At 44.8% G+C, this 14,968-nt stretch overlaps 1 protein-coding gene and 1 pseudogene across 1 annotated transcript in view; one reads left to right on the top strand and one right to left on the bottom strand.

Annotated features, from left to right (window-relative positions):
- The window catches only part of LOC149870909 (melanopsin-like), a 56,856-nt gene extending 43,224 nt beyond the window's left edge, over positions 1-13,632 (bottom strand). Inside the window, exons 1-2 of the mRNA XM_090034781.1 lie at positions 13,490-13,632; positions 473-606 (exon numbers count right to left, since the gene is read on the bottom strand). Coding sequence (XP_089890907.1) covers positions 473-606; positions 13,490-13,632 — 277 coding nt within the window. The remainder of the gene's footprint in view (positions 1-472; positions 607-13,489) is intronic.
- LOC149870910 (uncharacterized) lies at positions 4,405-5,417 on the top strand (annotated as a pseudogene).
- Positions 13,633-14,968: the final 1,336 nt, after the last annotated feature.

The raw sequence follows: 14,968 nt of genomic DNA, 5'->3' as shown, positions 1-14,968 counted from the left end.
AGAGGATGATTTATATGAGAAAAGCAGACAGGCTTTGGAGTGGTATTTAACTAAAAAAGAAGACAAGACTAGCAATATTGTGAATTTTATTAATATATCCCTGTTGCTGGTGCAAATAATAGGTTGTTTCAGGACTTAATTCACCACTGTGCTATTCAAATTGTATAATGTGTTTCTATTGCCATCAACAGCCTAAAAGTCAAGTGATGCAATGGTGAATGAACCTTTCAGTTTTGAACCAGAGTTTGCACTATTTTCGAACTTAAAAATGACATTTTTTCCTTGTTGTCAGAAACAGTCTCATTCTGTGACACTTTCCTTGGTTTATGGTTCCTAGGCCTAGTAATGGGTACCAGAGGACATTTTTGAATAAATGCATGAATTTCAGCCAATCAAGGGGAAGAAAATCTATCTTAGCAAAACCATCCTACCAGTGAAGGCTGGAGTGATATAAAGTAGAGTTGAAAAGTACCTATGTCTCCAAGTATCCATTCTTTGTGCAAGCTGTTGATAAAGGAAACAGGAGCCTGAGAAGCAGCCATCAGAAAGTCACTTATAGCCAAATTCATTATGAAGTAGTTTTGTGGTGTCCTCAACTTCTTGTTGCTTAAAATTAAGACAGATAAATGTATGAATGTATGAGTATGAAAGGAGATCAAATGATACTTTATTCATGAGTCTCACATTATAAAGCCACAGAACTGTTCATAGAGAAAACTAGTGTCCACATAGCTACAAATAGCCCAAATATAACAATGCAGCATGTCTTCTTGTTAGCACTCTAGTGTTACAATATTTGCTCTATTTTCATGCCCAGAGAACTGTTACATCACAGTTACAAATCCTTGAAGATGTAGGTTCAGTATGGAAATATTGGGAAGTCTTTACTGCCTTAGTGCTATATAACGTAACAGGTGAATTCTCATTATCATCATCATGATGACCGTGTTCACACCATAATCTTTCCATGACCTGCTGAAATACATCACAATACAAGTACAGCAGCCTGCCTTAACCACTGTATTTCCTTAAATAGAAGACAACACTGATTATAAGATGACTCCCCAATAATTAGGTTCTATATATAGAAAACTTACAATTTAAAAAAAAAATCCAAGTATAGAACCTAATTATTGGAGATTCTCCTTGTTTTTGTCCCATGCAAAAAATGGGAAAGAGGGGCACAGCTTGGGTCTGGGAGTGAAGAGAAAGTAAAAATGTATGCCATTTAGTGGCTCACTATGACTTGAAGAGGAGTTGGTGATAAGGGGGACTGCATTTAATGGGCACTACTTTATGCCTTATTTAGTTAGGCTGCGCTGATCTATTTTTGTGGTAGCGTTCCATCAGCATATTTGCCCAATGTAGGCTATGTGTTTTACAGTCATATTCAGTGCTGGTTGCAGTTAATCAAATTTCATAGATGGTTTCCATTGCTGAGCACGTGCTGCTTTTAGTAGCAGTTTAATGACAGAAAATGCATTTAGTGAGATTTCCTTGTATGCAATTATGAGGGGCTTGTTTTGAAAAAAAAAATCTCATCTTGTATCTGAGTAAATATGGTATTTGGCATATCCCTTCTCTGAATATGCTCTCCAGGCTGGCCACATCCCTTTTGAAGTGCGGCGCCCAGTACTGGATGCTGTACTCCAACTGCAGTCTGACCAAAGTCGCACAGAGCGGGAGTATCACCTCTCTGGACTGGCTTGAGATGAACCTTTGGATACATGACAAAGTATGGAGGGCCTTGCTGGCTGCAGTCTGGCATTGGCAGCTCATGTTCATCTTTCTGCCTCTGTGCTTTCAAGACGGGAACTCCCCAGCCTGTATGTATGCTGTGGATTCGTTCTCCCAAGATGCAGCACCTTGCATTTGTCTATGTTGAACCCCATCCTATTCTCATCTGCCCACTTTTGTAGTCTGTCTAAATCTATTTGCAGCCTCTCTCTCCCTTCAAGTGTGTCCACCTCACCCCACATCTTAAGTGTCATCAGCAAACTTGGACAGCGTGCTTTTCACCCCCTCGTCTAAGTCGCTGATGAAGGTGTTAAACAGTGCAGGCCCAAAGACCGAGCCCTGAGGTACCCCACTGCTCACATCTCGCCAGTTTAAGTACAACCCGTCCACCACAACTCTCTGGGTGCGCCCCATCAGCCAATTTTTTACCCATCCAACTGTGCAGGCATCAGTGCCACAGTTGCTTAATTTATTGATGAGGATGGGGTGAGAGACAGTGTCAAAGGCCTTCTTAAAGTCTAGAAAGACTACGTCCACGGCGACACCATCATCCAAGGATTTAGTTACTTGGTCATAAAAGGCAACCAGGCTAGTCAGTAGGACCTGCCTTTGATGAACCCATGCTGACTGCTCCTGAGCATGATCTCCGCTGCAGGCCCCCACAGATGTGCTCCTTGATGATTCTCTCCAAGATCTTCCCGAGCACTGAGGTGAGGCTTACAGGCCTATAGTTACTTGGGTCCTCCTTCCTCCCTTTCTTGAAAATTGGGACCACATTAACCTAACCCCTGGCACCTGGGCAGATGACCACAAATGCTCATACAGTTGGGCCAAGGGCTCTGTGATGACCCCTGCCAGCTCCCTCAACACCCTTGGGTGGAGGGCATCTGGACCTGCAGATTTAAAAATGTCTAGCCCTTGCAGAAGATCCCTAACTACATCTTCACTGACTGAAGGCCTGACAGAGCTATCCCCAAGGTTGTCCCTACCTCTGGTAGGTGGGATATCCTGGTCCCTGTTCAAGAAAACAGAGGCAAAGAAGCTGTTAAAAATATCAACTTTCTTGTGTGGTGTAGCCACAAGATTACTGTTTGTATCCTGCAAGGGCCCTACATTGCCTGGTGCCCTCTTCTTGCTCCCAATGTACTTGAAAAAGGACTTTTTGTTGTCCTTAATCCCGGACGCTAGCCTAAGTTCCATCTCTGCCTTGGCCTTCCTAATAGTCCTCCTACACTCATGGGCTGAAGAGTACTCCTCATTGGTGATAGCTCCTCGCTTCCACTGGTTGTATGCCTCCCTTTTAGCCCTCAGGCACTGCTGAATGCCCTTGCTGAGCCAAGGGGTTTTCTGAGCACCCTTACCTCACCTTGCTTCTCTCAGGGACTGTTATCCTTTGGGCCTGGAGGATTGGCCCCTTAAGGTATGACCATCCCTCGTGGACTCCCATCTCCTCTACCTTCTGGGCCCTCAGTACCTCCCCCACTAGTCTGCTAAGCTCATTGAAGTTAGCCTTTCTGAAGTCAAGGGCTTTAGCCTTGGTGTGAGCTCTTGACACCCTACATTGGATAGTGAAATCCAGCAGGTGATGATCGCTATTGCCCAGGTGGTCAAGGACCTGCAGTCCCCTCACCAGGTCATCCCCTGTGGCCAGGACCAGGTCCAGCAAGGCATTAACCTTAGCGGAGCTGTGCACTTCCTGGATAAGGTGAAGGTCCTGTAATACAGCCAGGAACCTACGTGAGTGGTCAGACCTGGCTGTCTGCTCCTCCCAGCAGATGTCTGGGTACTTTAGGTCACTCATGACAATAACATCCCTTGACCTAACCACCTCCATAAGTGGACAGGAGAAGTCCTGGTCCAGCTCTTCCCCCTGGTTGGGTGGTCTGTAGTAGACACCCACCATAAGGTCCCTTTCACCATGCCCCCCTTGTAGTTTTACCCATAGTGTCTCTGCCCGACCCTCCTCTACCCCGAAGCTAATCCTTGATGATGTGAGGTGCTCTTTGACATAGAGCGCAACCCCCCCACCTTTCCTCTCTGTCCTGCCTCTTCTATATAGGGTGTATCCTTGAATGCCCACTGTCCAGTCGTAGGTAGGGTCCCACCAGGCTTCTGTGAGCCCTACTAAGTCTGGGTTCTTACTCACAATCAGGAGGCACAGTTCCCCCTGCTTACTCCCCATACTACGAGCATTAGTGTAGAGGCACCTGAGGCCTCCTGAGGGTGCATGTGCCTCCCTCCCACTCCCAGGACAGTATACTTGCCTGTATACTAATGTTAGGGGGTTGGGGAATAAACAGAAGCAGCTAGTCCTTCTGCTAAACAAAAACAACTACGATCTCATAGGGATAACAGAGACCTGCTGGAACTCCTCTTATGACTGGACTATGGGTATAAATAGCTATACTCTGTACAGGAGAGATCATGCTGCAAAACGGGGCAGAGGGTGTTGCTCTCTATGTGAAGAAGAGCAACAGGTCCCTACAAGCTGAGATTGGCACCCAAGGAGTACAACTGGAGACCCTTTAGGCTAGAATACGAAGGGAACATGGTGAAGGGGATACAGTGGTAGGAGTCTACAACAAACCTCCAAATCAGGAACATGAGCTTGACCAAGAATTCACCAAGGAACTGGCCGGGGCTGCATGCTCTCGGTGCATGGTTGTCATGGGAGACTTCAACTACCCCAACAGCTCATGGGATGAGCACCCGGTCAAATTCAATCAGTCTCAAAGCTTCCTTACATGTGTGGATGAGTTCTACCTGTCTCAAGAAGTTTATGGGCTGACAAGAGGTAAGGCACTGCTGGACCTGGTATTGGCCAACCTAATCAGTGACCTAAGAATCAAAGGGAAGCTGGGTGACAGTGACCATGAGTTGATCCCTTTCCATGAGCTGATCCATTGCAAAACTGGCAAATCAGCCAGCAAGGCAGTAATCCTCAACTTTAGAAAAGCTGACTTTCATAAGCTCAGGAGGCTTGTTCTTGAGGCCCTGAGAGGCCATGATATCACAGGGAGGGGAGTTCATGATGAGTGGTTGCTCCTTAAGGAAGTGATCCTAGAAGCACAAGGGGAGTCCATCCCAATCTGTGGGAAAGATGGTTAAAGGGATCAACAACCCGCTTGGCTCAAAAGGGAACTCATAGACCTCCCGTGTGTAAAAAGAGAGGGTTATAAAGGATGGAAGACAGGAAGCATCACTAAGGAGGAGTTTTCTGCAGTAATCCATACCTTCAGGGAGTGAACTAGGAAAGCCAAGGCTGTAACTGAACTCCAACTGGCTACACAAATCAAGGACAATAAAAAGTCCTTCTTCAGACATGTGAGGAGTGGAAAGAAAAGCAAGGGCAACATTGGACCCCTGCTAAACCAGCTGGGGCAGCTGACTACTGACACCCAGGAAAAAGCCAATCTGCTTAATGATTACTTTGTGTCAGTTTTTCACCAGCCCAAAGGGACCATCCTGCCTAGCATGATGTGGGATGACCAGGGTGAAGGTGAATATATGCCCACCATTGGCATGGATCTTGTGAGGGAGACTCTTGAGAGGCTGGACCCCCACAAATCAGTTGGTCCAGATCGATTGCATCCAAGAGTGCTAAAGAAACTGGCAGACATCATAGTGCAGCCACTGGCAAGGATATTCAAGAACTTATGGCACTTGGGCGAAGTACGTGAAGATTGCAAGAGGGCCCATGTGGTGCCCATCTTCAAGAAAGGGAGGAAATGAAGACCCGGGAAACTACAGGCCAATCAGTTTGACCTCAATCCCTGGGAAGATTTCAGAAAAAATGACCAAAAAAATCCTTCTTGACAAGCCAACAAAAGGCAACATTCTGAGGGATAGCCAGCATGGGTTTGTTGCGGGTAGGTCTTGCCTGACCAACCTCATTTCCTTCTATGACCAGGGGATGTATCACCTTGACAAAAGGGAAGAGGTTAATACATTTTATTTTGACTTTAAAAAAGCCTTTGACCTGATGTCCCATGATGTCATCATGGAAAAACTGGTTAACTGTGGGCTTAACTACTTGACAGTCCGATGGCTGGCAAACTGGCTCTGAGGTCAGACCCAGAGGGTGGTAGTTGACAGAATCAAATCAATGCATTCAGTGACTAGTGGTGCCCCCCAAACCTCCATTCTCATACCTATACTCTTTAGTGTCTTCATAAACGATCTGGAAACTGGTGTCAGAAGTGGACTGGCTAAGTTCACTGATGATGCTAAACTTTGGGGAAGAGTGTCCACACTTGAAGATAGGCTGGTAATCCAGGCTGACCTCTATAGGCTTTCAAGGTGGGCAGATGAAAACCTGATGGAATTCAATACAGAGAAATATAAGGTACTCCACCTCAGGAATAAAACCCTGCTTCACACTTTTGGCTCAGCACTGCTACACTTGCTAGCAGCGTGACCGAAAGACACTTAGGCATCATGACTGACCACAAGACGTACATGAGCCACCAACGAGATACCACAGCTGGCAAAGTGAACAAAACTCTGGCTTGCATTTACCAATGCATCTCGAGCAAGACCCAGGATGTCATCTTCCCGCTGTACTTGGCCTTGGTGAGGCTACAGCTGGAGTACTGCATCCAATTCTGGGCTCCCCAGTTCAGGAAGGACATGGAAAAGCTTGAAAGAATCCAGAGGAGAGCCACGTGCATGATCAGAAGGCAAGAGAATAGGCCTTATGAAGAAAGGCTGAGAGCTATGGGATTCTTCAGCCTGGAGAAGCACAGGCTATGGGGTGACTTGGTGGCAGCCTATAAGTACATAAGGGGTGTGCATCGTGATCTGGGGGAATGCCTGTTCACCAGAATACCCCAAGGGATGACAAGGTCCAATGGTCACAAATTCCTGCAAGACCATTTTAGGCTGGACATAAGGAAAAACTCCTCTAATGTCTATGCAATCTATGAAACACACCTGCATTGCCACATACGGATGCAGTCATGCGTCCTCTGTACTGCAAGGGTGCACTGCCCATGCACTGCTCCACTTTTTTTTCATGGGGATATCCAGGGGTCAAAAAAACCTGCATAGAAAAAAAGGCAGAGCACCACATACATGGGCACTGCTGAAAAGTGGAGTTGGGCTGCCTAGAGCAGTACTGTGGATGCCAGCCAGGCTCTGCCTCACAGGATCACCACTGCTGTAATCCCAGGAGGCCCCCAGGACTCCAGGTAAGGCTGCTGGGTCCAGCATAGTGCTAGCCCCAGCTTCCCCTACAACCCCCGTGGTAACTTGCTGCACACCGAAGCGCACGTAGCATGGGCATTCCCCAGAGAGAAGCAGCAGGAGTGCACCTTGTCCCTAGGGAACCAAATGTATGTGCTCGTCTGGATGCAGCCGTGCAGACACTGACCGGGAGCAAATTTGCTACCAGTTAGCCCCAACACTAGGGGACCACCGGAGACAGGGAACTCCCCTGGTTCTAGCACTGCTTATCTCCTAGATTCCCCCAAGAACCAGAAGCCAGGCAGCACCAGGCTTGGGTTGAAGTGGAATAGCACCAGGCAGCCCTTCTCTGTGTGAAGAAGCCCTCTGGGTATGGGGCTCTACAGCAGCAGCTATCTCCCAGCCCCATACACATCAGAACTCCTCCTGATGTGTATGAGGCCAGGAAACAGCTCCTGCTGCAGCTGGCAGAATTCTTATGGCCCTGTGCACATTGGGACTGACCCCCATGCTCCCTGCCAGCCCCCAAACTAGCACCCAGGGGATGCCTGGAGCTGTATCCTTGGACCAGGCTGATCCCGCTTTTGCCAGATCTGCTCCCAACAGGTAGCTTGTGTATACATGCTCCCAGGGAAGGCTAACTGCACAGTATTTTACTACATAGTAAGCCTTTATGGCATTAATAGTACATGTAGATGCACCCACAATAAAGCTAGGTTATGCAGGTTACAGAAATTTAATGCTTTTTCATCCTGAATTCATATCAAACATATCATTTTCTACCTTTATATTTGTACTGGACTATGCTTATTGTGTATATTACAATATACAAGATAAAACCTGTGGGCTTTGAAACTTTAACTTTACGTATTGGGACTGTGCACCCTTCAGTGGCTGCATGACAATGTGTACAGTATCAGAAGAATAACATAGGCTTTTTCCCCAGTAGACTGTAAACCCTTCTGGTCAGGGATTACCAATCTTCTGCCTTTGTAAAGAGTTTATCATACTAGGTGTCACCAAAATATACCGTATTTTTCGGACCATAAGACGCACTTTTTTCCCCCCAAAAGTGGGGGGAAAACGAGGGTGCGTCTTATGGTCCGAAGGTGTGTGTCCCGGGGAGACGGGGCGGAGCTTGCCCGCAGAGGCGGCGGAGCCCGAGCAGGACACCCGCCGCTTGTTTATGCCGTGTCCCGGGGAGACGGGGCGTAGCTTGCCCGCGGAGGCAGCGGAGCCCGAGCGGGACATCCGCCACTTGTTTACACCGGAAGCCGGCGCCCGTGCCGGTGGCCGGCAATAAAAATGGCCGGCCACCGGCACACATAGTCTCTCCTGCCATAAAAACTGGGTGCGTCTTATGGTCAGGTGCGTCTTATGGTCCGAAAAATACGGTATTTACAATTTTTTAAAATACTGACAATTTAAAGGGTTTTTTGTTGTTGTTCATTCTAAAAAGAAAGATCTGAGAGAGTAATTAGCACTTATTATGCCAATTACATAATGAAATTCACAAGTCACTGTACTGAATTGGCTACAGGAGATCTAGAGAGTTAGTTTACACCTTTGCTGCTGCTATCATTTAACTGAGGACAATATTCTACAAAAACAATTTAACAAGGCAGCAGCACTAAACATGATTGTACACTAAAAGTCTTATCATAACAAATAAAAGGAACAACAAACTATTTTCAGTAACAGGTTCATTTGCAGAATGGATCAAACATTAAAAAAAAAAAGGTTGACATTACTCTAAAATTGCTGACCTCACAATTTTCACAAAACCCAAACTTTGCCAAGCTTTTTCCTATGCATGAAATTAAAGGCACATTCCCATGTTTAAAAGGTAATTATTTAAAATAACAATTAATACCATTTTATGTTATGCTATTAAACTAAATGGCTTTTTAAGAACCTTATTAACTTTCATATGCTTGCACTTCCTTCAGACTGAGAAGTGATAACAGTCAGCCTATTCTGAAGATTACTTATGCACTAGAAGTAGGCATGTGATTCAGAACTCTGATGAACTGAGAGGCCTAAGGCACAGGATACTAATTTTTGATGCACAGAGAACAGTACTTTGTTTACTCCTCCCTGCTCTACTCTAGGGATATTTTTATACAGCAAACAACAGTTTCTTGAAATACTCCAGGGGTTTTCAAACTTTTTTAGTCCAAGTACTCCTGGCAGTCAGACCCTGAGCGGGGGGTGGGAGCAGATGGGGTAGCAAGTGGCCAGATGCTAAGCCAGGGACAAAGGGGATTGGCATGCAGCCAGACGCTGAGCAGGAAGGTGGGGACGGCACGCAAGCGGGCAGGGATGGAGCAACACTGCCTCCCAGAAGCAGGGCTGGGGTGAGGCAGGGAAGCTCACTGTGGTGGTGGCAGCTGCCATGTGTGAGCTTTCCTGCCCCTAGGAGGCAGCGGCACTTCATCCCCACCTGCCCACGTGTACCCCCTAGGACTGGTCCAAGTACTTCTGGTTGACAACTCCTGAAATACACCCCTGCTGCTTTGCACAGGCTGCCATCTAAACTGGAAGCAGTGTAACTGGTTGTGTAGTGCTTCATGTAAGATAATTAACCCTGCTTAGTGACAGTGCCAATTAGACCATGCCTACACTCACTGGTGGATCTAGGATTCTGAAAATGGGGAGGGGGGTGCAGATGGTGTGGTGCATCATCTCATATTATATGGCATTTTTTTCAGTGTAAGAGAAACTAGAAGTTGTATTAATATGCTAAGGGCCCAGGACTACATTATTCAGTTTAAAATCAAAGCAAAAACAAATATAACTTTATCAGAACACATACCAGTCGTCAGATTCTATGTTAAGTTTAAAAAACAAACTGAGCAAAAGTGGTCAAAATAGTGAAAAGATATTGTTTCATTATCGCTAATTGTACATCCTTTTTTCAAATTCATAAAATAAAATCTAGTCTTCCTGAGCATCTTGACAGTGCCACCAATACTTCACCGTTGGTCATTTCTACACCTGAATTAATATTACTACACCTGAGTTAAGGTTTTTTGCTACAGCTAAAAAACAGTCTGCAGGGCTCGAATATAGAAGACGCACGTTACCAGGAAGGGCTAACAGACAGCAAAATAGAAGAAGAAAGGATAGTTTGAATAGTGGAACATCAAGACAGTTAAAGAGGATAGAGAGCCATTAACACCTAAGGAATGAAAAAGGTTAGAAGGAATTAGGTAGATCATAAGGAGCTATCAAATCAGTTGACTCAGTCAGTGCTGTCTGAATAGAAATGCCACTGTCTCTCCTGGGCAGTTCATTTTAAAGTCTGGATAGAGCAGGAATGAAAAGGGGTGCAACTGCACCTCTGCAGAGTCCTGTCAGATTCTCCCGTTTATGCTTTTTAGATGAGCTGTAGAGCTGCAGAAAATGCAGCTATGCTGCTCCAAGTTTGGGAGACAGTTTGTGCAGAACAATGTGGCACGTTTTGCATGGTTGCCTGTAATGAACACTTTGCTGTGCAGGCACAGCTTGAGAACAGCTACCACTGAACCTGACAGGGTAGACAGAGAACACATGCACCGTGAGGTGAGTGAAAGCAGGACTTCATTAGATGCTTTTTTAGCAGATGTGTATTTAATACGTTCAAAAATGATTCCCCCAAAGATACCCCAAAGTGCTTAGCCACACCCTTGCAAAAGGAGCACTATTTGCTAATTTGGCCACATCTGTGTAAGATGCTGACTGCCCAGTAGCATATTACTACTTGTCATGGAAATTTTTTGAGTATGTGCTGACAGTACAGAAGAGGTTAAACTGACATGTGCGGTTTGAAGCTGTGAGTGGAAATTTCCAAGGCTCACCCAGTCCTTGTCCCCTGGGTGACCTGCGGAGCTGTCAATCATTGTTGACCTACTTTCCCCACAGAGGCATGCTCAGACTGTGTCAGCTCCTGACTGAGAGCATGCTCAGTCAGAACCTGACATGAGGTAATCGGACTAGAAATTTCTCTGCGGAGAGCACGCTGATTGGCTACTAAATTGATATAAAAGTTCTGTGAGCCCCTCCCTCGGGGTAGTGTGTGTGGTGGTGTGTGGTGTGTGAGGGGAGATCGCGCGGACCAGAGACAGAAGCTGCTGCTGCAGGGACTGTTCTCTGAGTCAGGCTTCAAGGCCTATTGATCTCCTCCTTTGGCTCCGTGGCTTAGTTCTTCGTATTACTCGTTGTATTGCGGTTTTGACTACGATCATCTGGCTCCTGACTTACCTTTTGAACTGATTAACGGCTTACGATTTCGGATCACCCTCTGGACTTTGTTTAACCCGGTTCTGGATCATCGACCTCGGCTTTCTTCACCACCTAAGACTCTGCTCATCCCTCCAACTGACGTCTCCGCTGCATCACCTTCTGGCTCCTGACCTCGGCTTTCTCATTCGACCACCCGATTTGTCCATTGCTGTGGACTGGCGTCACGCGGTTCATCATCACCGTGTTACAGTTCGTTTTGTTATTTGTGATCCCCATTTATGAGCTGTTGACCAGCCCTGGGACTAGGTCTTCGGACTGAACCTCGTGGGCCAACAGACCCCTTTGTTGTTAATTGTTTGTTTGTGTTCCAAACTGTAACTGAAGACCTTTCTGCCTACGCCTGAAGCGTAAGTCAAATAAATTCACCTGTTCTTTCTCAATCCGCTCCGAGTCCCTAACTCCAGACTCTACACCGCTAATCCCACCTGTCCGTATCTAATTGCCACCCCGGCCCACCGTGACCTTGGGGCCCGATCCTTCGGTTTTCCCCGACACTACTGTGTGGTAGCATCACATGGCATGAACACTGGTTACTGCATAGTCATTTAGTATTTGTGTAAGTACTAAATGACTGCACGGTAACAACTGCACAGTCAGCGTCTTGTGTAGATGCAGCTTTGTTAACTTAATTTGTTGACTTGTTAGTCAAACCTTACAGTTTAGTCATTTGAAACATTTCTATGAAAAGAAAACAATAAGATCAGTGGTAAAATTTTTGCTGTTGAAAAGTTTATCAATATCTGCCTAGATCAGGGGTGGCCAACCCGCAGTCCTGGAGTCTAAACTTCCAAGTCCAAACTAAGTTATGCACTCAGTGTGAGCAGCCATGTGACATGACATGACATAATGGCTACGAAAGCTGGTCACCTTGTGCTTGTGCAAAAATTCAAGGAGATGCATGTTAACTTCTGAAGAACTGCATGTGGCTCCAGAGCCATGTGTTGGCCACCCCTGGCCTACAGTATGCCAAACGACTGGGTAACATTCACTCTGCTGCTCGAAGCAAAAAGACAAAAGCCCTGAGTTTCCAAGTTGAAAGTTTCCAAGTGGAAAGTCATGGACTGTAGGGCTGGTGATTCCCAGTTCCATGGAAGCATTTTCACAGGCATTCAGTTCCCTTCTCTGGAGGCAGGCCTATCTTAGTTCTATTGCCTTTGCTACACCAGTCCTCCTAGACAAAGTTAATGCTGCTCCACCAGCAGTGACTCAGGCCCTTTTCCTTACCACAGAATTTGGACCATCTTCAAGAAGGTTTACCCTTTGCAGCAGTGTGTAGCAATGCACAAGACACCTATTGTCTATCTGAAGACTGACGGTGCTGATGATTGTATAATGAAATGTATATATGTTTCCTTGATTCCCAACTCTCCCCTTGCACACTGTGTTGACTGCATGTGTCAGTCTTGGCAATACCTTTTACATCTTCTTGGGTGATAGAGAAGGGTGGAAGTCAAAGAGAAAGAGAGAAAAATATAACGGTGCATTCAGGAAATTGTTCTTCAAATTTTTAGAGAGAGGTAGTTAGTCATGTTTGTCTCAAGTCAAGCAGAAGGCAGGATAGAGGTACAACTTAAACTAACTGAATCAAAGAAGCAAAAAGCTTTTGTGAGCCAAACCTGTCCTGGCTCATAGACTTTTATCCTCAAATGGCATTTCTCAAGCACCAGACTACCTAATTCCTGTTTTCACTGAGGCACCAGGCTTTGCAGTGGACACAGGCACAAACTGTGTCCCCTCATCAGTACAGGGCTTGTCATCACTGGACCAATAACTCTGATTATAACACTGAATATTCATTCACCTGCACATCTACCAACATCACACATGACACTCCCTGGTTACAGTGCCTCTCTACTGCCTACAGTGAACAGAAGGGGCAGTCCCTGTATGAAAGAATGAGGGGCACTAACCTAACATCAAATCTAAAAGACACACAAAAACCTGTGACAGAACACTTGAGCATCTTTGATCTAATTAGTCTATATTGTTCATCTCTACTCTGCCATTAAATTTGTAGGTATACTCTATCAGAAAACAAGTCCCAAGCTTATTTTCTCAATGTTTTAAACTAATCAGAGGGAAAGGAGATCAACAATAAATCTCCAGGTAATTATATATATATATATATATATACATATAACCATGAGTATTTCTATGACCAATAATTGCAGAGTTAGTAATAGAGGAAACTGATTCAGAAAGATCACACATGGAACGCACACCTATATACACAGAGAAGACAGAACCTCAAGTCATTGTCTCATCTGAAACTGAATTCTTGTACCTGTAAAATGCATAAATAACTAAGAGGTTGCCTATAATTCCAATGGATCCGATTACAAGAATACAGGTTCCAACTGTGTAAAGAACATGATCAGGAACATCCAATTTGGCCGCAGTAGGGTGCTGAGTTCCCATATCCAACATCTGGAATGAAAAGCAAAGGAAAAATTACCACAATCAGTGCTTTAGTTTAACAGGATAAGTAGTCCATATCCTGTATATCCCTCCAACTACTGATAACACAACATAAACCTTAATAAGACAAGGAAAAACTTATCAAGAATTTATTTTACTAGTAGCATTGACAAGTGCTAACTTTGTTATTTCTTCCCTAGACCTTTAACTTGACTTTTGCAATAGGAAAGGCTCAATCTCCTGTGCTTCTCCCAAGTGTTCTGAAAACTCTACATAGACAAGAACAGCAGCTGTAGCACACCCTCTGAAAGCACAAGCTTATTAAATAATTCTGACCTCTGCATTCTTGTCACTGCCTTAATAAAAAGTAACCAGTTCCTTATATGTTTTTCCTTTAAGTTTAAATTTATTCAGCAAAATACAGTTGGCAGTTAATCAATTCAGCTCTTATTAGCATTGTTAATGAGAGCTTTGTGAATTACCAAACAGAGATTATTTACTAAATCATTACAGCTACATCATGTTGTGTAATTTACAAACATACAGAAGACCTACAACCTAGTTCAGATACATAGAGCTTTAATAACCAATGGGGCTATGGCAATTTATATCTATTGGGGATTTATCTTATAACAACATTTTGCCCTGCTTTACACTCCAAAGTTATACAAAATGCGAGGCAGACAGATTGTGGCTCATAGGATCTTAAATTAGGTGATAATACAATCTTAAACAGATCAAGAATATTTGGGGTCTTCTCTGAAATGTATTACAAAACTAAGGGGACTTTGGAAGGGGAGTTGAAGAATGCAATGGGAATTCTTTTTTTTCCTTTCATTTGATTATCCCATTCTTGTGACATCTTACATCTCCCTTTATCCTTCTTCTTCTGACCGGTTTCCATTTTCACTTCTCAACTCTTCAAATCACCAAGCAAATATCCCTTTCTATCCAAAATGACTTAAAACTCTAGTCAATGAACAAAACCTAACTAACTACATGAAACTATCAGCACATATGCCTCTCTCATCTGCTGCTAACCCATTGTTTTCTGTGGTATCACTCCTTGCATCTTGCCTATGATGGTGCAGTAAGATCTTTGGGGGAGAAGCTGTCTTTAATTTGTTCTTGGAGGCATGTAGTCTACTTTTGTGTACTGTGAAAAATAAGGATAGGCCAGATAGCACCCCTTCCTGTGAGAAGAGTGTAAGCAGACACTCAACATGACATACTTTCCTTGCTTTCACCAAGGCACCAGGCCTAGCAACAGACCCATATGCCACTTGTGCCCCCTCATCAACACAAATTACATCATCACTAGACCAAATAACACAGATTAGAACAC

The sequence above is a fragment of the Crocodylus siamensis genome, chromosome 2 (genome assembly GCF_052110815.1).
Source record: "Crocodylus siamensis isolate JL-2025a chromosome 2, ASM5211081v1, whole genome shotgun sequence".
Classification (NCBI taxonomy): Eukaryota; Metazoa; Chordata; order Crocodylia; family Crocodylidae; genus Crocodylus; species Crocodylus siamensis.
Note: the sequence above shows the minus strand (reverse complement) of the source record. Positions and strands in the feature narration are given on the sequence as shown.